At 40.3% G+C, this 25060-nt stretch overlaps 3 protein-coding genes across 3 annotated transcripts; 2 read left to right on the forward strand and 1 right to left on the reverse strand.

Moving 5' to 3' along the window:
* Window positions 1–2757: 2757 nt before the first annotated feature.
* Window positions 2758–6075, forward strand: LOC128870227 (uncharacterized). Its single transcript, XM_054112826.1, has one exon. It carries the CDS (start codon window positions 2758–2760, stop codon window positions 6073–6075), a length of 3318 nt encoding a protein of 1105 aa, XP_053968801.1.
* A 382-nt stretch (window positions 6076–6457) lies between these two features.
* Window positions 6458–8156, forward strand: LOC128869317 (uncharacterized). Its single transcript, XM_054111844.1, has 2 exons — window positions 6458–7463; window positions 7516–8156. The coding sequence occupies exons 1-2, from the start codon at window positions 6480–6482 to the stop codon at window positions 7540–7542; spliced, it is 1011 nt and encodes a 336-aa protein (XP_053967819.1). The 5' UTR covers window positions 6458–6479; the 3' UTR covers window positions 7543–8156.
* A 6285-nt stretch (window positions 8157–14441) lies between these two features.
* Window positions 14442–22134, reverse strand: LOC128869526 (uncharacterized). The gene is made up of 2 exons (XM_054112091.1): window positions 20192–22134; window positions 14442–15208 (listed from the first exon to the last, which is right to left on the reverse strand). Exons 1-2 carry the CDS (start codon window positions 20249–20251, stop codon window positions 14516–14518), a joined length of 753 nt encoding a protein of 250 aa, XP_053968066.1. The 5' UTR covers window positions 20252–22134; the 3' UTR covers window positions 14442–14515.
* Window positions 22135–25060: the final 2926 nt, after the last annotated feature.

Consider the following 25060-nt stretch of genomic DNA (forward strand, 5'->3'; position numbering starts at 1 on the left):
AAGAGTTCATGAAATTGCGAATAGGTTGCCATGAAATACTGACGGAAGAGGCAATAAAGTATCTAGGCGTAATGATTGATGCACGGCTCTGCTTTAAGCAATATTTAGCAGCTGTGGGTTCCAAGCAGCGGCAGTTAACGGTGCTCTTACAATAGATATACTTGTGCAGGAAATGGGACAACTTTATGACAGACAAGGAGTAAAGCCGACAACTGCAGCGAAAGCTGCAGAACGTCTGCATTCGTTAGAAAAATGGCAAAGCAGATGGGACTCGTCTGTTAACGGTCGTTGGACCTATAGACTTATCCCCAAACTTGGCCAATGGGTGACCAGAAGGCACGATGACGTAGACCACTATCTAACCCAAATATTGAGCGGTCACGGATGTTTCTTGGAGTACCTCCATCGTTTTCACATGGGGGACACTTCGTTCTGCCCAAGCTGCAACAATCCAATAGAAAGCGCGAAGCACGTGTTATTCTACTGCCATCGTTTCAACGAAGAACGCCGAACGCTTGAGTTAGTCTTGGGTGAACAACTGAGCCCAGACAGGTTAATCAATAACATGTGCACATCACATGGAGGAGGAGGACTGTTTACGAACTGACGACAAATAACAGACGGTCAAGTCATGTGCTCACGACGACATAAGATGGTATAATATTACTGCAAAATCTTTTTTGCTGCAGATGCAAAAGAAACCTCGATGGCGTATAAAATCCATACGCTCATGTGAGAGAAGCCCGAGAGCATGCCACACATACCACTAGTATGACAGCACTGAGACATTAGAAGACGATCCTATAGCAGAAGCTGGCTACAAATATAGTGGACCCAGAAGTGGGGTATTGGTCCATTTAATGGACACCGTTCTGGGTCTTCCCGAAGTAATGCACGGTAGTTCCGAGAAGGGAGTGTCCCCAGAAGAGGAGGAGGAATTGATTTAGTGGCTAAACCATTCGACGCAGTTGACGACGGTCGCTGTAAGTGCGAAGGCATTTTAAACACTGCTCACCCACCACAAAAATTAAAAAAAGGTCTCAACGAAAGGATAGAACATGCTTAAAACTAGAATAATCCTCGTTGAGGTAGGCAGCGGCACGGTAAAACGTAGGAACCCCTCAGGGAGGGGTCTAATCCCTTTTGCTGTGGTTATAAGTTGTCAACAAAACCCTTACCAAATTCAACCGAAAGGGAATTAAAGCAGTGGCGTATGCGGATGACATAGTGCTTATGGTTTCAGGAATGTTTCCAGACTGTGGTTTAAGTGTACAACCCAGCAAAACGGAATTGATGCTATTCACTAAGAGAACCAAGATACCAAACTATAATCTCCCAATATTAAACGGCGTTAGTCTTATGCTAACCCAACATAACCCAACAGGCAAAATACTTAGGTGTCACCTTAGATCCCAAACTTAGCTAGAGGTCTAACATAGAGTACAGGGTAAAGAAAGCGAACAACAAAGAACATACGGGGTAATGAGATAGCGGATGAGCTAGCAAAAAAACATTCGACACAAGACTTTGCATAGGCGGTGGCAGTCTCCACCCCTCTGGACCCAATAAATCCACTGCTTCACACTATCATGATTTAGCCGAAAGAAGATGGTAGCAATAACCTACATGTACTACAACAAAAAACACATGGCCGTGGTACAAAATCCAAAGGACGAATCTCCTGTTAGGATGTTCTCGAACAAAAAAAAAAGACATCACACGAGGAGAGTGGTAGTAAAACGGGGCTGGTCACTAATTAGGATTATTTCAGCGGAAATACTCAACCACTTCAACAACACTTAATACAATCATACCGCAGTGATCGCTCACAAGCTGTTTGTGCCGATGCTAATATATCTAACTATTTACCCGTAGCCAAAGGTGTTCCCCAAGGGTCTATGCTCGGCCCTCTACAAAGTGTGTTAAAATTTTGTGACATTCATGTATACGCAGATGATGTCCAATTATATTATATATCAGCTGCCTTTTTGTATCCATAAATAGTTGTATTAATAATCTCAACACTGACTTAGATCACATCAGCAAATGGGTCTGTGACAACAGGTTGCTCTTGGATGTGGATTGTGTGATAGTCTGTGTCGTAGTAAACTTAATGTCCTCTACTACAACATTGCCTAATATTAGTTTTTCCCTTAAAAATATTGTATTTTGTGTAAAATTTGGCGAAAAGTAAAAGGCCTGATGCTGCTTCACAAGGTCATTAACTCTTGTGAGCCCAAATACTTTGCCTAATGAATTCAATTCACTAAATCATCCCGATCACTTAACCTATGTTCGGAGCCGCGGATGATCTGCCCTAATGCACCCGCAAATAAACAGTAGCTTGCAAGCACATATGTACGTACATACAGAGGTGGGCACATACATATTTTTCTTATCTATCGCTATGTTGTGCCGGTACATAGAAATTTATGTAATTATCATGTTTTTTATTTCTGTTATTCCTTGAAATCCGTTCTTCGTTGTTCTGCATAAATATGTCACACAGCAAGTAAGTTAGGCAGTCTTGTACAAACATTTGAAAATAAATAGTCGAATAAAAGGGCAAAGGAATCGTTTTTCTTTTAACATAACGCTACTAAAAAGGCTTAGCTAGCTCTAATATTGGTGACCCCGACGTGATAATATAACGCGATTTTCCGGTATTTTTTAAATCCGTTATTAAAAACGTACAGTTGTGCCTGCCGCGCACTGATATAATTTCGACTCTCGTTTGCCAACGTCTAAACCTTCGTCATGCAAGGGGAAGATATAGATCGAGCAGCCTTTCTAAGACTGAAAACCAAGGCTATTTTCAACAGATTGGAGCGCTTAATCAAAGAGTTGGCCTCAGACAAGCTGCACAGTATGGACGAGTACAGTATTTCGGCAACGCTAGAATCTCTGGTCGAATTGAAATCCAACTTTTCTGTCGCGCATACAAGCTTAGAGGAATTAGATTTTGACTCCATAGCCAGCGATTTGCCAAACCACTTCGATGCTGCTCTAATCAACCTTAGGGCTAGCTTGCAACGCGAGATAGGTAAACGTAGTACCTCTCAACATTGCTCCACGTTCAGGATGAACTCCAGTGAAGCCCAATCAATCGTCGTGAACGCCAATAGTTCACGTCTACCATTACTAACGCTGCCTAAATTTTGTGGGGCCTACACTGAGTGGACAAATTTCTATTCGATGTTCACGTCAATTATCGACAAGGACAGCGACCTCACAAACATCGACAAACTACAACATTTGTGTTCCTGTTTGAGTGGCGCTGCCCTCGACACCGTGCGGTCACTGGAAATAAGCAATGATAATTATGAAACTGCTTTAGAACTTTTGCAGAAGCGTTTCGATAACAAACGTCTTATATTTCAGGCACACGTCAGGGAGATATTTGGGCTGAGCAAGGTGGATTCAAACGTAGGCATGCTCCGAAAGCTGACAGACAAGGTCACTTCACACATTCGTGCATTACAGTCGCTCGCATCTAACGAGAAAATTGCAGACTGCATCATCGTACAAATGATTCTCCAGAAACTTGACAAAACGACGCAGGCCAAATGGGAGGAAACCTCTTCGATCAGCGAGCTGCCATCCTGGGATCAATTGACTGCATTCTTGGAAAGGCGCTGCCGAATGCTTGAGAATGTTGAGCATGCTGTTCAAGCACAGACTGGTCAGGCGTTAAGGCATAGCAAAAACGACAGTATTAGTCAAAGGAAAACGTTTGTCGCCTCCAAAGGCTCAACACGTGTTTGTGTATTTTGTGGAGCACCCGAGCATGCAATTTCTAGTTGTCAACTTTGCGCAAATTTAGATCCGAACTCGCGCCTGGGGGAAGTTAAGAAGCTTGCACTTTGTCTTAACTGCCTCAAGGCTGGCCATCAAATGCGGGACTGCAAATCCGGATCGTGCCGCACCTGCCAGTCGAAACACCACACGCTCCTGTATTTTAACCGCTCAACTGCTTCGTTAACCGATAGTCAAGCCGATGCTTCATCGGTGGCCACAATTCGATCCAGTGCTATGACTGCATCGATATCTGCTTCGCTTAATGCCCCCGTGTCTCCTTCTGATGCTGTGCTCCTAGCTACTGCCGTCATTCTTGTAAAAAATCGTGCTGGAATCTTCGTATCCTGTCGCGCTCTTTTAGATTCTGGTTCCCAGTTGCACTTCGTCACAACTCGCTTCGCAAATCAACTTCAGCTATTCAAAACAAAAGCTTCTGCTACAGTCTCTGGAATTGGAGATGCCAACTTCCCAACGGAAGGTTACTCACTCGATCTCGTACTTAAGTCGCGGACTTCAGATTTTTCAACAAGCATCACTGCCCTTGTTGTGAAAACCATCACCGACAATCAGCCTGGCTGCTCCGTGAGCACCAACGAGTGGAATGTTCCGTCGAATATACCACTAGCCGATCCTGGGTTCAACTTACCACAGCGTATTGATCTGCTCATTGGAGCAGGACTGTTCTTCGATCTACTTTGTGTGGGTCAGATACGCTTAGGATCTGGTTTACCACTACTTCAGAAAACTCGTCTCGGATGGGTGCTATCTGGAGGTGGGCAACAAACTCCAAACCTGTCATCATTCGTCGTGAGGCAGAAATCCTCCAGTGGTCTCATTCCCAGCACTCGGCTGGACTATTTAGTACGTCGGTTTTGGGAGATCGAGCACATTTTCGAACCGATCTCTAAGGCCTCCCAAGAAGATCTTGACTGCGAAGCCCACTTCCAGGGAAATTATTTTCGATTGCCATCAGGTGAATACTCTGTTCGTCTGCCCATAAAACGCAGCATGGATGCCCTAGGAGACTCCTATTTACAAGCTCGTCAACGCTTTCAAGGTCTGGAACGAAAATTCGCCCGTAACCCTGATCTAAAGGCAGAATACAGTAAGTTTATTAAGGAATATCTGGACCTCAACCACATGTCGCTGGTTTCCAACGAGGTTGTACAACAATGCAAGTACTTCCTGCCACATCATTGCGTTATCAAGGATGACAGTAGTACAACAAAATTGAGGGTGGTTTTTGATGGATCTGCAACCACTACCTCAGGTTTTTCGTTAAATGACCTACTCATGGCAGGCCCAACTATTCAACCGAAGCTTTTTCATATTCTCATTAGATTTCATACTTTTCCTATAGCACTTACTGCAGACATCTGTAAGATGTATAGGTGTGTTCGCGTCACTCCACCGGACAACATGCTCCAATGTATTTTGTGGCGAGAATCTCCACAAGAAGACTTTCGCATCTATAAGCTCGACACGGTGACGTATGGAACTAAGCCTGCAGCGTTTCTAGCCATCCGAGCCATGCACCAACTCGCAGCAGACGAATCCGCGACTTATCCCATTGGAGCAGAAGCGGTACTTCGGGACTTCTATGTAGATGACCTGATAACTGGGGGCGATTCAATGGCAGAAGTACTCAACATTAAACTGCAAACAACTAGCCTTCTTACCCGAGGAAGCTTCAAGTTACGCAAATGGTGCTCTAATAGTCCTGAGATCCTTCGTGATATTCCTGACGTAGACAAGGAAAAGTTTCTTAAGTTTGACGATGGCAGTGACATCACCAAAGCACTGGGGCTTGTCTGGGACCCGCACAAGGACAAATTGCTATTTTCATTTGTACCACAAAGAGAATTCGGAAAAAACTCCAAACGCTCTGCGTTGTCTACACTAGCTCGATGTTACGATCCCCTTGGACTAATGGGGCCCACGCTGACCAAGGCGAAGATTCTTCTGCAACGAATGTGGAGAGATAAGCTCGAGTGGGATGAGAGTCTGCCACAATCGTTAGACACTGCTTGGTCTGCTTTTTGCACTGGATTTGCAGACATGCAGTATCTATCATTTCCTCGTTACGTTTTTCAGTCTGAAGCCATTAGAGAAATCCATGCATTTTGCGATGCAAGCCTTGAAGCTTATGGGACTTGTGTTTACACGCGATCAACCAAGGACAACACCATACAAGTTCACCTATTATGTTCAAAGGCCCGTGTCTCTCCACTAAAGACCGTCACCATACCCAAGCTGGAACATTGCTCGCACAGCTAATGGGTGAGTTTACAAAAACGAAACTTTTTAATTGTTCATTTCATTGTTGGTCAGATTCCTCCACCGTCCTTTCGTGGGTGCGAGAAGAACCGTCAAGGTTTAACGTTTTTGTCGCCAATCGGGTTTCCACCATACATCAACTGACAGAGGGCATGCAATGGCACTATGTTCCTACAGCAATGAACCCGGCTGACATTTTATCGAAGGGAGCTACACCCCGGGAACTTCTAGGATCGAAACTTTGGATGCACGGCCCACCCTTTTTGCTAGAAGCGGAGGACAACTGGCCACGCATGTGCTCACCACAACCAAAACTTCCCGAAATTCGACAAAGGGTTTTGCTTTCTGCAAATAATCATACAGACATTTCCCTTTCATTCAAATACATTAACTCATTCGGAACAATGCAGCGAATTTTTGGGTATGTCAGCAAATTTATTAACATCAAAAAATCGCCAAGGTCATCGCAACTTAAGGCTGAAGACATTCATCAGGGAACTCAACTTCTTATTCGCATAGTACAAAGAGTGCAATTGTGGCCGGAGTACACTGTATTGCAAGCCAATAAATGCGTCCCTAATTCGAGCAGCATTGCCTCGTTATCGCCATTCCTTGATGACTTCGGAATTATTAGAGTCGGTGGACGATTAAAAAATTCGATGCTTAGCTTTTCATCGCGCCATCCATGCATTCTACCGAAGGATCATCCACTGACGTACGCAATAATCACCTATTTTCATCGTAAGCATCACCATGCAGGTCCTCAAGCTTTACTCGCCTTTATTCGTATGCAGTTTTGGCCAATAGGTGGCAGGAAAACAACAGCTCGCGTTCTACAAAAATGCATTATCTGCCTCAAATCAAGACCGAGACTCGTCGAGCACATAATGGCTGATCTGCCCAAGGAACGCATTCAGGCTTGGCGGCCCTTCATAGTCACCGGTGTGGATTACTGCGGCCCGTTTTATTACAAGCCTGAAGTGCGCAACAAATCGCCACAAAAATGCTATGTTAGCGTGTTCATATGCTTCGCTACAAAGGCTGTTTGGATGGAGTTGGTAAGAGACCTTTCAACGGGTGCATTTATTGACGCATTAAAAAGATTCATAGCCACGCGTGGAATACCAAGATGTATCTGGTCTGACAATGCAACGAATTTTGTAGGCGCTAAGAACGAGCTTAAGGAACTACGAGACTTAGTTCTCAGTGAAAAACACCGCAGCAAACTTCACAACTTTTGCCTCAGTAATGGGTTCGATTGGCGCTTCATTCCCCCTCGCTCCCCGCACTTTGGCGGTTTGTGGGAAGCAGCCGTAAAGACAGCCAAGCAACATTTCTATCGTTCCGCTAGCTCATCAATTCTTGGGTTTGATGAATTGCGTACATTGGTATGTGAAATCTGTGCTGTGATTAATTCGCGTCCTCTAACCCCTCTTTCAGAAAATCCAGAGGATTTGGATGTCCTAACACCAGGGCATTTTTTGATTGGTGGTCCTATGACAGCTCTTCCTGAACCGGATCTCACGGCGCTAAATTACTCGCGACTTGATCGATGGCAACGTGTAACATATATACAACAAGTCTTTTGGAGGCGGTGGACTCAAGAGTATCTCACTCTTCTCCAGCAACGCGCAAAATGGCTTACGCCTCAAGCCAATATTCAAGTCAATGATGTCGTGTGCATAAAGGAAGAAAATTCACCGCCCTTGAAGTGGCCTCTAGCACGAGTAATTGAAGTTATCCCTGGAGCAGATGGTGTCGTACGAGTGGCACTTTTGCGAACATCTAGTGGCATAAAGCGTCGAGCCGTAAACAAACTGTGTGTTCTCCCGGTAAGGAATTCTGTTGAAAGCCGTGACCTTTCAACGGGGGGGAGGATGTTCGGAGCCGCGGATGATCTGCCCTAATGCACCCGCAAATAAACAGTAGCTTGCAAGCACATATGTACGTACATACAGAGGTGGGCACATACATATTTTTCTTATCTATCGCTATGTTGTGCCGGTACATAGAAATTTATGTAATTATCATGTTTTTTATTTCTGTTATTCTTGAAATCCGTTCTTCGTTGTTCTGCATAAATATGTCACACAGCAAGTAAGTTAGGCAGTCTTGTACAAACATTTGAAAATAAATAGTCGAATAAAAGGGCAAAGGAATCGTTTTTCTTTTAACATAACGCTACTAAAAAGGCTTAGCTAGCTCTAACAACCTATTTAGTAAGAAATATATGTACTTGTCTTGTATCTGAACGTCAGTTATACGTTTTTGTTGTTCGTCTTTAGAACGTTCTACATCAATACATTCGAAGTACATTGCGCTTTAACTCACACATTATTTTTCCCACAAAATTGCTAATATGCACGTACATACTACAGGTATAATAGTATATTGGTCCTTTTGATGTTTCTTTGTTCTCCTCCTCCTACATCTACCCTTCACAGCATACTATTTCCTCTCCTCCAACCCTTTTCTCTATAAACACCTCTTTAATCAGTAAAGAAATTATATCAATCTCAAATTTAAGAGACGGTAATCTTATAATCTCTTATTGGTAAACTCGAAGTTAATAGCAGAAAGATTTATAAAGGCCAATAATCTAGTAGGTATTTGCCAAATTACTTGCAAATAACATGATCAGCTTAACTATGTGAAGGGTACAATTTTCGCCCCTGCCTCTATAATATTCCTGAAAACGAAATCGTTGAAGAGATCAAATTTTATCATTTGGTGTCAGTTTACACCGTGGATGGTGTAACCAAATCAACAGGGGTTGTTCTGCTGACTTTCGACCTTTGCAATTTACGGCTGGAATTTAGAATAATGTCTATTGTGCAATTTTTGGCAAACTATTATGTCTTTATTAATGAAACTTGGTAGAGATGTTAGTGAGGTGTTAAAGAACACTCTTTATAACTCCAAATTATTCGGGAAATAATAATTTCGTAATTATTTGCCTTCAAAATGCCCTCGGGAACTTCACTAATGGACTATGAATAAGTTCATGCGGTTTTTTTTCGAAATTTGAAACTTTATTGACGTAAAATGGTTACAAATTTAATATTCAAAATATTGTCCATCGCTTACTACTACTTTTTCCCATCTTTCTGGCAATTCACGGATTCCCTTTGTGAAAAATTCGGTCGGTTTTGCCGCAATCCACGAATCGATCCATTTTTTGACTTCATCGTAATTACGGAAGTGCTGGTCAGCCAGGCCATGTTGCATCGATCGGAAGAGATAGTAATCGGATGGCGCAAGGTCTGGACTATACGGCGGGTGGGGTAGGACATCCCATTTGAGCGTTTCTAAGTATGTTTTGACCACTTGTGCAACATGTGGCCGAGCATTGTCATGTTGCAAAATAACTTTGTCGTGTCTATCGGCGTATTGCGGCCGTTTTTCTCGCAGTGCTCGGCTCAAACGCATCAATTGTCGTCGGTAGACATCCCCCGTAATCGTTTCATTCGGTTTCAGTAGCTCATAATACACAACACCCAGCTGGTCCCACCAGATACACAGCATAACCTTCAGGCCATGAATATTCTGCGCCGACGTCGATGTTGAAGCATGGCCAGGGTATCCATACGTTGCCCGACGTTTTGGATTGTCGTAATGGACCCACTTTTCATCGCCAGTCACAATTCGATGCAAAAAACCCTTTCTTTTGTGCCGTTGAAGCAGTTGTTCGCATGCCATAAAACGGCGTTCAACGTCTCTTGGCTTCAATTCATACGGCACCCAATGGCCTACCTTTCGGATCATTCCCATGGCTTTTAAACGTTTGGAAATGGTTGATTGATCAACTCCCAAAGTTTTTGCAACCTCTTCTTGCGTTTGAGCCGGATCTTGATCGAGCAATTCCTCCAATTCGGTATCCATGAACTTTGGCGGCGCACCCTCGCGTTCTTCGTCTTCCAAGCCAAAATCACCACTTTTAAAGCGTGCAAACCACTTCTGGCACGTTCGCTCAGATAGAGCATGCTCACCATAAACTTCCACCAAGATACGATGACTTTCGGCTGCTTTTTTCTTCATATTAAAATAATGAAGAAGAATTCCCCGCAAAAACACATTATTTGGCACGAAATTCGACATTTTCAAGTGTGGTAAAAATATTGTTGTTTACGCTTCAAATAAAAAACTTATACTGACGTTTGTGCCTTACGACAGTAGCTCTCCAATGAATGTTTGGAAATGTGGATCGATGGAATAATAATCAAGTTACGCCATCTGTTGTAAAACCGCACGAACTTACTCATAGTCCTATACCTGCAAATGAAAACAAAAATATGAAAAAAAATTAAGGATTTGAGTTTAGTGTTAATGGTTATAGTGCCTTCTTACTACATACATGCATATGACGTTTTAATTTTGGGTTCAATGGTTTTAACATGGAAAGGAGTTCTACGCAAAAATGCTGTGGATTGCGTGGCCGGAGTTGGACTGATGAGGCTTATTTTTTTGAAGCGCGGCCGAAGGCCGCCCACGCGAAAAGGAGTTCTACGCAAAAATACTGTGGATTGCGTAGCCGGAGTTGGACTGATGAGGGTTATTGTTTTGAAGCGCGGCCGAAAAAAATTCCATGCATGAGGACCCGTTTGTGAAACTGATCGAAGCAATACAATACACTTATATAATGTAATTTTTGGCTTTTAATTACTTTATTATTTTTTGTGATACGCTTAGTATCATTGTTTTTAAGTTTCGATGAGTTGTATGTTTTTATTTTCAAAAATATTTCTCAATTTTAAATTTCAGCAAAAAATACTGCAGTTTTACAATGAACCTTCCACTGAACATCTCTGCATACGAACTTCGTTTTTATGTCAGGTGTATGGCAGCACCAACTTTTCGCTAAATTAGAGAACTTTAACATTAAATTACTTAAAAACTATAAGCCTCCGGCAGGTTCGGTTTTCAGTTTTAAGATGGGGATACACCCCTCTATCCCCCCCTTTTATCCTTTTTTTTCAAAGCGATATACATTATACTAAATATTTCCCCAACTTACCAAGCAAAATATATATATCCTGATATAATGTAAAAATACGTGAATATATTCCCAACCCGCAGAGGTGCCAATCTTGTCAAATGTTTGGCCAACAGATTGTTCAAGTGTTAAATGCGCCAATTGCGCCGAAGAACATCCCTCCTCCTCCCCACAATGCAAAAGATTTGATTATTATATGCGCCAACATTTAAAATCAAAGTAACTGTAGTAATCGTTGCTTTAATTTAAAAAGAAGAATTTAAACAAAATACATTATAAAACGACCTCACATTTTGGTGTGTGCGTTTTAGTAAATTTAAAACTATACAAATTTGATAAAAATGTTTAATAATTTTGTGAGTTGAAATTAATTTTATAATATGTTCACATACGTTCACGTTCGCGCTTAACTCAAAATCCGTAATTAAAAAGTGCGATTTCCCATACAAAATTTCTCTCATAAAATCTGAGATTATAAAATAATCCTAGATAATAACGATACTTTTTGACATACAACCCTGTGTTTTCTGTTTTTTTTATCGATAAATATTATTACAAATGTAAGGAGAAACATAATAAAAACTAAATGAAATCGATGTCGGTAAAGAAAACGAGTCTCTAAACATAATTCTAATACAATTTTTGCTAAATATTATTAATTATGGATTAATTTTACAAAAAAAGCTTGCGTCCATAATCGTTTTGTCCTCTTATTACTCTCTATAGAATATCCCATGCGCATTGCTGCCATAATTTTTTGCAACCTCAGTAAACGTCGCATACGGATTTCCTCCAACTGTTTATTATTAGCAGCCAAGTGCGCAATTAAATTAGCTATTCCTTCTCCTTGTATTTTCTTCATATCGGTAATAATAATTAAAGAAACCAAAAACACCGAATATAATTTCTTTGAGGAAAAACCTCTCAATGTAGTATTGACAGCTGATTGTCAATTTTGCAGGTAATCTGACATATGTGAGCGGGTAGATTAATTTGGTGGATTTATAGGTGATTAATGTATATGTGAACGTATTATTATACGAGAATTCATAGAGCATACAAGTGTTTTGGCATATTGAGACTCTGTGGCCAAAAAGTAAGGTGAATTTGGTTGTAAAATGAAAAATCTTTATTTATTCTTGTAAATCAATTTCATCCCCTTCAAAATAATCCCCTCACGATGATATAAACTTATGTCAACGATTTTTCCAATCCCCGAAACATGCCAAATAGTCCATTTCCGGTATAGCCATCAGCGCCTTCTTCGATTCAGCTTTTATCTCCTCAATCGACTCGAAACGCGTACCCCGGAGTGGTCTCTTGAGTTTTGGGAATAGCCAGAAATCACACGGAGCCAAATCAGGCGAATACGGTGGTTGCGGAACGATATGCGCGGAATTTTTGGCGAAGTGGTCACGAAGAACGAGTGCAGTGTGAGACGGTGCATTATCGTGATGCAAAAACCAAGAGTTGTTGGCCCATAATTCTGGTCTTTTTAGACGAATTGCTTCACGTAAACGACGCACAACGCTCAAAGAATATTGCTTATTAACAGTTTGGCCAGGTGGAAGGAATTCATAGTGCACTACACCACGAAAATCGAAAAAAACTGTCATCATGACCTTTATTTTTGAATGACTTTGACGTGTTCTTTTCGGTCTGGCCTCGCCTTTAGCATGATACTCGCTTGATTGGTCGGTTGTTTCAGGGTCGTAAGCATAAATCCAAGTCTCATCTCCCGTAATGATTCATTTGAGCTTGTCCTGATAGTCTGAAAGCATTGTTTCACACACTTTTTTCCAAGAAATTGAGAGTTTTCGGTACCAAACGAGATTTGACTTTTCGTAGGCCCAAATGGTCTTTCAAAATGGTTTTCACAGATCCTTCTAATATTCCGAAGTAAGGTCTTGAACAGTCAACCGACGATTTTTGAGCACTAACCCCTTCACTTTATTGACGTGTTGGTCATCTGTTGACGTCGATGGTCGTCCGGAGCGCTCCACGTCATCAACACGTTCTCGACCCTCTTTGAAGTTTTTGTACCACTTATAAACATTTTTCTGCGACATGATCGAATCAGCAAATGCCTTCTGCAACATGCTAAACGTTTCCGCAGCCGAAATTTCATTCCGCAAACAAAATTTGATGGCACTTCTCTGCTCAATCAAATCAGACATTGTAAAAATCGAAAAATGCACTCTTGGTCGTTTGGTAAACACAAGCGCAAATATCTTACTGATAATGACATTCACATGAAAGTTGGCCCAGATGTTATTAACAGTGCTGCCAACTCATGAAAAAAATAACTAGAGCGAAATTTTAATCCCGCGAAGTTGGACAAATAAATTCACATTACTTTTTGCCCGCAGTAATATATATGTATGTACTTATATATATCAATATGTACATATATTATGTTTGTAATGTTTCTGCAAAAGTTCAATTACATCTTCAATTCATATAGTGTTGCCTACATATGTGTATACGCATGCAGCAACCATGACCTGCCTCACGAGCATCGCCTTATCATATTTACAAGCAATTAATAGGGAGTAAATAACAACCTAACAAATGCTAAAACAATTCTCTTTTGCATATGCATGTATATACATATGTGTATACACACTTGATGCCCTAGCCTATATACGTAGGTACATATTTGTGTTTTGAACTTCCAACAAAACAATGCTTACTAATGTACACATATGCATGTACATACATACAACCGCACACACAGGGCACTCACTTTATACCTCTAAATGCGTATGGCGTCCAAAGCTAAAATTCTATGCCCAGCGACTACAATAACAAAATGCGTTAATAGGCGCAGCGGAGCGGCCGTCATTCTAGTTGCCATGATGCTGAAGAATCTAAAATAGTCGCGGCGGCGCCGAACAGTTTCAACCATTGTACGGTACAACAAACACTCATCATCAAAAAATTCATTGATAAATTCGAGCTCATAGTTTTAAGAGCAAAGTACTTTCATTCATAAAATGAACCACCCTGAAAAATTCTTAAGCCTTTTTAAGATTAATTATTTTTGGGAGGGATGCGCGAACACAACAATTGCCTGAAATATAACTAGCGAGCGCGTTCGTTGTAAATTCACAAGTGACTTCTCTATTTCCTACTTCATGTTTATATAGGTTTTCTTAGCCTAAACTTAACTAACGGACCTTATATAATTAATGTTATGTTAAGTTATCTATGTACTTATACAGATATACATAGTGTTATTAAGGCAGAATATACTTTGAACAATTTTATAACAATTCATTTCGGATAATTACTTAAATTAATAATTAAAACTATAAAATTCATTTCGGATAATTACTTAAATTAATAATTAAAACAATAGGCCATTTGGCGTAACACCGGCCACCTTGAAAGGCTCATGGTCCTTCAACGACTGATGGCAGTACGGCGAGCTTGTGAATGGGGCGTTTAATTACGCCCGCTTTGGTTGCCACGTCTGCTAGGCGGACCTTGCCGTCTTGCCCTGTTACGATTGCGGCGACGCGGCCGAGCACCCATTGCTGCGGTGGTGTGTTGTCTTCCTGAACCAGGACGAGGTCGTTCAGCTCGAGGTTGCGCTTCGGATGCAATCACTTGCTCCTCTGTTGAAGACCCAACAGGTAGGTCCTGGACCACAGTCGCCAAAACTGTTGCTTGAGACAACAGACAAGTTGCCATCTGTCGCAGCAACGCATTTGGTCCATCGATACTTGGGCTGGTGACAGCGCTCGAAGGGGGCACCCAACTAGTAGGTGCGCTGGTGTTAGGGCCTCTCCATCGTTCGCGTCCTGACTCAGTGGTACCAGGGGTCGTGAGTTGAATACGGCCTCGACCTCGACGAGCAGCGTCTGCAGTTCTTCGGCGGTGAGCAGCGCGTTGCCGATTGCGCGCACGAGAAGGTGTTTGGCGGACTTCACTGCCGCCTCCCATAACCCGCCGAAGTGCGGTGCCCTGGGTGGTATAAAGGCGAAGGTGAATCCTTCGTCCGTTGCGTATTTCTGTACTTCCGTTTGTTGGGCCTCGAAAGCATCCCTCAACTCGCGAAGCTTGCGATCGGCGCCGACGAAGTTGGTGGCGTTGACGCTGTATATTTTCCGCGGCATTCCTCGGCGTCCAATGAATCTTTTTAGGGCGAAAATAAAACAATTAGAAGACAAGTCTGTTACTAGTTCTAAATGTACTGCCTTTGAAGTGAAACAAACGAACACTGCGATATATGTTTTTACTGGGGGTCTACCTCGTATTTTCAATGTAGTATATACGGGACCACAAAAATCTACTCCACATATTAGAAAGGGTCGTAGTGCACGAAGCCTATCGGCAGGCAAATTTCCCATTATTTGGGTTTGCAGCTTCGGCTTATAATGAAAGCAGTGTGTGCAGTTTCGAACGGTACGACTACAAGCTTCTCGAGCATTGACCAGCCAAATGCGGTCTCGGAGAAGCGCTACCAATGCCTTTGCTCCAGCATCGTGATTTCGAAAATGTAGGTACCGTAAGTATGTGGTAACGAAGTGCGAGTTCTTGCTTAAGAGCAGTGGGAACTTGGCATCATATGGGAGAGGCGCATTTAATAGGCGGCCTCCTACTCGGAGTAAATTAAACGACAGCGACAATTCCGAGTAGTTGTGCAAAAACGGATTAAGTTTTTGCAAACTTGAGGGTAGGGTGGTACCTTTGGTGAGTTTCATAATTTCTTCACCATATTCAACATGTTGAACCACCTGAATGACTTTGAGGAAACTTAATTTAATATCCTCAGCCGTCAGCATTTGTGTGAATGTCGCAGATGGGTTTCTAATGCGTTTTATCCATCTTAATATGTAAGCGACAATACGAAGCAGTTTTTGATGAGGAGATACTCTTTTGGTGAGTTCCATAATTGGATGCGATTCATTTGCTTAAACAACTAAAACTGTTGCGTTCCGTTTCTTCTCTAATGCTTCGTCTCCTGGAGAGAGCTGGAAGTGGGTGGTTGTTGGCCATAACGCAGGGTCTTCTAGGAGGAACTGTGGACCACTAAACCAGATAGAATTATTCAATTCGTCCACGTTACAACCCCGAGACACTTGATCCGCGGGATTTTGCTTAGTTGGCACATGTCGCCAAGTAGCTTTATCCGTCAACTCTTGGATTTCGGACACTCTGTTTGCAACAAAGGTCTGTAGTACAGATGGATGCGTTTTGATCCAATGCAAAACAATTTCAGAGTCTGTCCAGAAGTTTATATTTTCAATTGACCGACTCAACATTGGCGCTATTCGTGACCATAATTTGGCCAGCAAGTGGGCTGCCGAGAGCTCTAGACGCGGAAGAGATTTAGTCTTCAGCGGAGCCACTCTAGACTTTGCAGTAAGCTGCGTACATTTCGTTCCACCAGCCGAATGGCTACGTATGTATATACAGCAGCCATACGCTCGTATTGAGGCGTCGGCAAAGCCATGAATTTGGCAGCTTGCACTCGACTCGGTATGTACAAACCGAGGAATGCTTATTGATGGTAGCTGCAGTAGATTGGCTTTGAAATTTTCCCAGCTGGTGTCGAGGTGCAATGGAATCGACTCATCCTAATCTAGTTTTTGCAGCCAAAGCTCTTGCAATAAGATTTTTGCTTTGGTAACTAGTGGGGCAAGTAAACCAAGAGGATCGAAAAGACGAGCCGAAACTGATAATATGTTTCGCTTAGTGGCTCGTAAACTGGTAAAGTTGTCATTTAAGACAAACCGAAACAAATCTTCCTTCGGCAACCAATGGATTCCAAGTGTTTTTGTGGAGTCTGTATGATTGAAGTTTAAGGCCTTCTCAGAACTCTCACAATCGAAAAATGATGGGTGATTTGAAAACCACTTAGATAAATTGAATCCTGCCGAGTTTAATATTTTAACTACCTCACTTCTAATAAGATCTAGAGATTCGAAATTATCGGATCCTGTAAGCAGGTCGTCTACATAAAAATCTCTTTTTATTGCCTTTGAGCCGAGTGGATACATATGTGTATTGGCATCGCTGAGCATTTGTAAACACCGTGTAGCGAGAAATGAAGCAGGCGCAGTGCCGTATGTTACGGTGTTAAGTCGAAAGATTTGAAGTGGCTCAGATGGATGCCGTCTCCACACTACAAGCTGAAAGTTTTTGTCTTCTTCGTGCATGAGAATTTGGCGGTACATTTTAGTAATGTCCGCCGTAAATGCATATTTATGCAAACGAAAACGAAGAAGTGTTGAATACAGCTCTTCTTGAATGGTCGGCCCAACCATCAAGATTTCATTCTACGCAATTTGAGAAGAGGTACGACTTGATGCGTCGAAAACAACACGTAATTTAGTCGTCGTACTTTCAGGCCGAAGAACGCATTGATGCGGAATGAAGTAGTGTGGCTCACTCGGGATCTTATTATTTGTTGGGCTCATGTGACCCAATTCGATGTATTCATTCATGAAGTCCAATGTATCGACGAAGTTCTGGATCTTTCAAGGTCTTTCTCTCCAGGGCCTGAAACCGCCGAGACGCGGTTTCATAGGAATTACCGAGTAACTTACGGTCATCTTTGAAAGGCAGTCTTACTTGAAGCCTTCCTGAAGGCAAAACTTTAGTAGTTTTTACGAAAAATTTTTCACACTCTATTTGTTCAGGTGTGAATTTTGTCGAACTAGCTCCTGAAAGTATTTCTTCCATCGCCCAGAACCTTTGGAAAATGGAATCTATATTTGCTAGATCTTGTTCAGTATGACATAATGTGCTACTGACTGTGGGAGGAGGACGTTGGTTGGAGGCGTATTTGCCAGACACAACCCAGCCTAAAAGTGTCTTTTGCAATGTTGGGTGATTGGGGCTGGCCTTGATCTGGCCTTCAGCTAAAAGCTCGAAAAATGTTTCAGCACCTAACAAAAGATCTACCTTTTGAGCCTTATAAAATTCTGGGTCCGCTAAGCTAATGTTTTTAGGAATTTTCCAGCCATTAATATTTACGTTACGATCTGGATGGCTGACTGAAATGGATCGCATTATCCAAAACTGTGCCGAAAACTCATAATTATTGACCCGCGATTTTACAAACGTATTTAATTTCGTCCTTACTTTTTTGGTTGCATTTCCGATGCCGATAATATTTAAAGTCGTATTTTCGCGACGAATTCTTAATTTCTGCGCCAAATCCTCTGTCATGAAATTCACCTGAGATCCAGAATCCAGCAAGGCTCGTGCAGCAAGGTACTCTCCGGAGCTACGTTTTACGTTGACTACGGCTGTAGCCAACATAACCCGATCTGGCGTACTCGTCGTGTGCATGGCATGCGAGGTCGAAAGTTGTGGTGCAGTTGCAAAGGATACAGGGTACTGGTGCAGCAACGTGTGATGCGAACGGTTGCAAACACGACACCGATCCGCTTTGCACTTTGAAACTGAGTGCCCCTTTCGCAAACAATTTATGCATAAGGGGACTGATTTAGCAAACTCAAATACACGGGTATACTATGATCATTTGATTTACAGTGCGGACACACCGGCTGTTTTATATTTGAAGTCACTAAGGCAGCTTTTGTCCTCATCGCATGAAGGTGGGGTTTCTGAATGCTGTGAATGCTTGACGGCTTTAGCCTCGACGTTGAGGCTTCATCGGCAGATAAATGTTGGTAGCGTTTATTTAATGCTGCCTCACACTGACGCCATAATGGCAGCTTATCATAATCCAACTGTTCCTCCCACTTTGACCGAGTAACGGTGTCAACTTTTGACATTACCAGATGAATTATGATAGCGTTTGTGATGTTTTTCTCGTCACCTAACGACAGCAACGAGTCGTAAACAGCCGACACTGTATCAATCATTGTGCGCAATGAAAGCGCAGATGGCTTTGGGATAGTTGGCAGTTCAAAAAGTTTGGAAATTGTGTCGAAAAATATTAAGCATTTATTGTCATAAACTTTTTTCAGACTAGCCAGGCCTTTACCGTTCCCAAAGCTTCACCAGACAGACAGTTAACCAAGTGATTAAATTTCTCAATGTCTGGGATTGTAGGATCGTTGTGCACCAAACTCTCGAACAGACTCATAAAATTTTTAAATTCTGAATATTCCCCTTTAAATTTAGGTAGCGACATTTTCGGTAGTCGCGAGCTGTGAGGTGCAACAAAGGATGTTTCGGCTATTGACGATTTATTTCTCGCCAGAATAGATTTTATAACGGACTTAGTTTCCACTATTAGGTCCTCTAACTCCCCACGGGCTATGTCTTCCTCGTCGATTTCTTCAATTTTCGACTGACACTTCATAAGCTTATCGCTATGAGAGTTCAAAATGTCCAGTCGACACTCCAATTCAATTGGATCTAACGACATTGTTTTATCGAGGAGACCCGTTTTTATGCGCACTATACTATTTCTCGTAACAGTTCGCTGGCACTTTAGTGATTTCAATTCCATAATCTCCTTACTTGGAGAGAGACTTGGAACTGCTGTCTTTGGCTTGCTCATTTTGAGTTAAATTATTGAAACTCCCGAAAAATTTGCTCAATGTCCACAGAAACGAAAAAATATTGTATCTGTGAGAGTTTGTGGCTGAAGAAACGAAAACGAAAAGATGGCTGAATAGCCTGCACAAATCTCAATCAGAAAAACGAAAAATAGCTGTTGGACAACGCTGTGGTCAGGCCACGAAAGGATGAGCAAGCACAGTAGCACAACACTACGAAAATTGTTCAACAAATTTGCGAAAAATCGATTTTTGTTTGAATTGTTTCCTTGTAAATAATCCGTATTTACGAAAAATTTATTTAACTTTATAATAATTTTAATTTAATTGAACTTATTGTTCGAAAAAAAGGTATTCAATTTATTTAATTTTGTTTTTTAAATTTATTGACGATTTCGCGTTTGTGTGTGACCTTAACCCTTTATTATCAAATCCCAACGTACCCTTGTTTCACTTTCGCTGAGTTTTATATACGTATATTTGTATAGATGATTGTATATATGGTACATGTACACATATGGGAGTGTGTACATATATATGTACGTATATGTATATGCAAGAAAGTGAAAGGGTGATGCAAAAAATTGAGAGTGTTTATCAACAACAACCACAACTTTCAATTTATTGCACTTATTACCTGTAGAGGCTTATTGCAAGCCTTGACTTTCCTTTTGCAAAGGATGCAGGTGCAGGTCATTCCTGGCGGCGACAGAACCAGCGGTAGGAATTACAGCGACAGCGGGCGATGACCAGTGACCAGAGTAGCAGCGACGGTTACAGCGATGAGAGCAGCGGCGAGTATGGCAGTAACTGCGAGAACTGTGACTGCGGACAGTGATATTGATGAGGGCGACGAACTGCAAATGAGCAGCGGTGAATTCCACTGTTTTTTTTTTTTTTAAGAACAGAACTGAATTCTTAGCGGCATCCAATTACGGCACTTAGGTAATTTTTATTTTTATGTTTTAGGGGTCACAGTTTCTTTTTCCTTTTTTTTTTTTTTGTAACGGTTTTTTTTTTTTTTTTGTTTTTTATAAAATTGCCTTATTTTTGGCCGAGAACATTTATATAGGTACCACTGTGACCGTTTATATATACATATAAGTACCGCACTGTTTCAGCTATGCACTATGTATTTTGGTTTATTCTTTTTTATTTATTATTTTTTTTTTTTTTTAAGCACAAATAGATAATTTGGCACGCTTTTTTACCGCCGCTATTTATTAATTTACTGTTTTTATTTTTATGTATAATTATAATTTAAGATTTTTTTTTTTTCACTATGTTCCATAAACACGACACTGTATTACCGCTTCTCTCCTTATATGTTTATGTATGTATGTACACTATGTACTCGTTTTTTTTAATTTTGGATTAAGTCACTGAACCTTTTAGTGAGGGTGGTTTTTATGTTAGTTTGTTTGTTTGTTTGCTTTTGTCACTGCACTTGATGCGAAACCGGACTTGCAAAAATGTAAAACGCGCAGGCAATTGTTGTTGCTAATTAAAGCACTTATTGTTTGTACATATATGTTTATTGTTTTGTCTTTGGAAATAATTTCCGTATTGTTTATGTTTAATTTTTTAATTATGTTTCACGCATCATGTCCCTGCTCGGGCGCCATGAAAAAATTCTTAAGCCTTTTTAAGATTAATTATTTTTGGGAGGGATGCGCGAACACAACAATTGCCTGAAATATAACTAGCGAGCGCGTTCGTTGTAAATTCACAAGTAACTTCTTTATTTCCTACTTCATGTTTATATAGGTTTCCTTAGCCTAAACTTAACTAACGGACCTTATATAATTAATGTTATGAAATGTTATCTATGTACTTATACATATATACATAGTGTTATTAAGGCAGAATATACTTTGAACAATTTTATTACAATTCATTTCGGATAATTACTTAAATTAATAATTAAAACTATAAAATTCATTTCGGATAATTACTTATATTAATAATTAAAACAATAGGCCATTTGGCGTAACACACCCATATGTCAATTTTCTCTACCATTCGAAAATAGTCAATATTGGAATATTTCGCGTAGAATTATTTGGCAATGTTTGGTAAATCTGGAATTTTTGTCATGTCGAATGGACGCGGCTCGTATATATGTTTGCACCCATATATGTGTGTATAAATGTCTTCTAAATGCTCGACAACCGCAGCTGCTGTGCGTCAAGAGCGCTTAGGAGCATACAGTACGTTGCAGAAAACAACACAAGTAGCTTATAAAAAAGTTCTGTGTCGGACATTTCAATACTAGGAAAAATTTTCGAAACAATTATTTTATGTTCTCTAATAGTAGGTAAATAGTTAGTTAGTAGATTACTTTACATATGTATAATAGTTCTTCATTTGATAAAAAGTGCACAAAAACATATGCATATATCTGTAAGGCTAGAAAGTTGCTCTAAAATTAGAGTATTTCAAGGTTACTTTACATATTTGAAGGTTGCTGTACATGCAGTGCTGTGCCTATGAATGTGCACTGGATTTCTTGAGCAGTTTTAGGGAATCGTAATATTTGTTTTTGCTTCGGTAAGTGCACACACATACACACAGCATATATCATATACATACATATATGCGCATATGTATATAAATTCACATATTTCGATTTGCATATGCTATCTTCCTGTGTGCCTGGTAATGAAGCGTTTTCTATAAAGGATTTTGATTTGGGAGTTCAACAGATATATGTGTGCTTAATAACAGCACTTTGCTGTGCCTGTGAGTGCGCGTTGGATACCTTGGACATTTTTTGCGAACCGTAATAATTTTTCTGTGGCAAGCGCATATTAAAATTTGCATATGCCATCTTCCTGTGTGCCTGGTAATGAAGCACTTTCTATAGAGGATTTTGATTTGGTTGAAGGGACTTCAACAAAGTTTTAGAGAAGATGTCTTAGACAGATATATATTTTTGGATAATTTGCTCTTTCTACGTCACTATTGAACTTAGCATATTTGTTTTCTATTATGAAGTAGCTGTAGCTGGCCTACTGCGTTAACATTCTTTCTTCCTTCATATACACGAATTTTATTCTTATTTAAATTGTAGGTAAAAATAATACTTATTGTTATTGTTATGACAGATTGTATGGAATAAATGGAGTTCGAAAAAAAAAAAAAAAAATATAAACGAATTTTACTCAACTGCTGTTTAATTTGACCAGTTGAGTATATTTCTGTTAACTTTTGGTGAAAAATATGTCTATGGTGAAGTACGCGCGCAAAACGAGCACCCCTCAAAATTCAATGCGTTCCCATCATTGAGACTTCTCTAAGGCCGCCCACGCGAAAAGGAGTTCTACGCAAAAATACTGTGGATTGCGTAGCCGGAGTTGGACTGATGAGGGTTATTGTTTTGAAGCGCGGCCGAAAAAAATTCTATGCATGAGGACCCGTTTGTGAAACTGATCGAAGCAATACAATACACTTATATAATGTAATTTTTGGCTTTTAATTACTTTATTATTTTTTGTGATACGCTTAATATCATTGTTTTTAAGTTTCGATGAGTTGTATGTTTTTATTTTCAAAAATATTTCTCAATTTTAAATTTCAGCAAAAAATACTGCAGTTTTACAATGAACCTTCCACTGAACATCTCTGCATACGAACTTCGTTTTTATGTCAGGTGTATGGCAGCACCAACTTTTCGCTAAATTAGAGAACTTTAACATTAAATTACTTAAAAACTATAAGCCTCCGGCAGGTTCGGTTTTCAGTTTTAAGATGGGGATACACCCCTCTATCCCCCCCTTTTAACCTTTTTTTTCAAAGCGTTATACATTATACTAAATATTTCCCCAACTTACCAAGCAAAATATATATATCCTGATATAATGTAAAAATACGTGAATATATTCCCAACCCGCAGAGGTGCCAATCTTGTCAAATGTTTGACCAAAAGACCGTTCAAGTGTTAAATGCGCCAATTGCGCCGAAGAACATCCCTCCTCCTCCCCACAATGCAAAAGATTTGATTATTATATGCGCCAACATTTAAAATCAAAGTAACTGTAGTAATCGTTGCTTTAATTTAAAAAGAAGAATTTAAACAAAATACATTATAAAACGACCTCACATTTTGGTGTGTGCGTTTTAGTAAATTTAAAACTATACAAATTTGATAAAAATGTTTAATACTTTTGTGAGTTGAAATTAATTTTATAATATGTTCACATACGTTCACGTTCGCGCTTAACTCAAAATCCGTAATTAAAAAGTGCGATTTCCCATACAAAATTTCTCTCATAAAATCTGAGATTATAAAATAATCCTAGATAATAACGATACTTTTTGACATACAACCCTGTGTTTTCTGTTTTTTTTATCGATAAATATTATTACAAATGTAAGGAGAAACATAATAAAAACTAAATGAAATCGATGCCGGTAAAGAAAACGAGTCTGTAAACATAATTCTAATACAATTTTTGCTAAATATTATTAATTATGGATTAATTTTACAAAAAAAGCTTGCGTCCATAATCGTTTTGTCCTCTTATTACTCTTTATAAAACTTAATATAGAATATCCCATGCGCATTGCTGCCATAATTTTTTGCAACCTCAGTAAACGTCGCATACGGATTTCCTCCAACTGTTTATTATTAGCAGCCAAGTGCGCAATTAAATTAGCTATTCCTTCTCCTTGTATTTTCTTCATATCGGTAATAATAATTAAAGAAACCAAAAACACCGAATATAATTTCTTTGAAGAAAAACCTCTCAATGTAGTATTGACAGCTGATTGTCAATTTTGCAGGTAATCTGACATATGTGAACGGGTAGATTAATTTGGTGGATTTATAGGTGATTAATGTATATGTGAACGTATTATTATACGAGAATTCATAGAGCATACAAGTGTTTTGGCATATTGAGACTCTGTGGCCAAAAAGTAAGGTGAATTTGGTTGTAAAATGAAAAATCTTTATTTATTCTTGTAAATCAATTTCATCCCCTTCAAAATAATCCCCTCACGATGATATAAACTTATGTCAACGATTTTTCCAATCCCCGAAACATGCCAAATAGTCCATTTCCGGTATAGCCATCAGCGCCTTCTTCGATTCAGCTTTTATCTCCTCAATCGACTCGAAACGCGTACCCCGGAGTGGTCTCTTGAGTTTTGGGAATAGCCACGGAGCCAAATCAGGCGAATACGGTGGTTGCGGAACGATATGCGCGGAATTTTTGGCGAAGTGGTCACGAAGAACGAGTGCAGTGTGAGACGGTGCATTATCGTGATGCAAAAACCAAGAGTTGTTGGCCCATAATTCTGGTCTTTTTAGACGAATTGCTTCACGTAAACGACGCACAACGCTCAAAGAATATTGCTTATTAACAGTTTGGCCAGGTGGAAGGAATTCATAGTGCACTACACCACGAAAATCGAAAAAAACTGTCATCATGACCTTTATTTTTGAATGACTTTGACGTGCTCTTTTCGGTCTGGCCTCGCCTTTAGCACGATATTCGCTTGA

The sequence above is a fragment of the Anastrepha ludens genome, chromosome X (genome assembly GCF_028408465.1).
Source record: "Anastrepha ludens isolate Willacy chromosome X, idAnaLude1.1, whole genome shotgun sequence".
NCBI classification, from domain to species: Eukaryota; Metazoa; Arthropoda; class Insecta; order Diptera; family Tephritidae; genus Anastrepha; species Anastrepha ludens.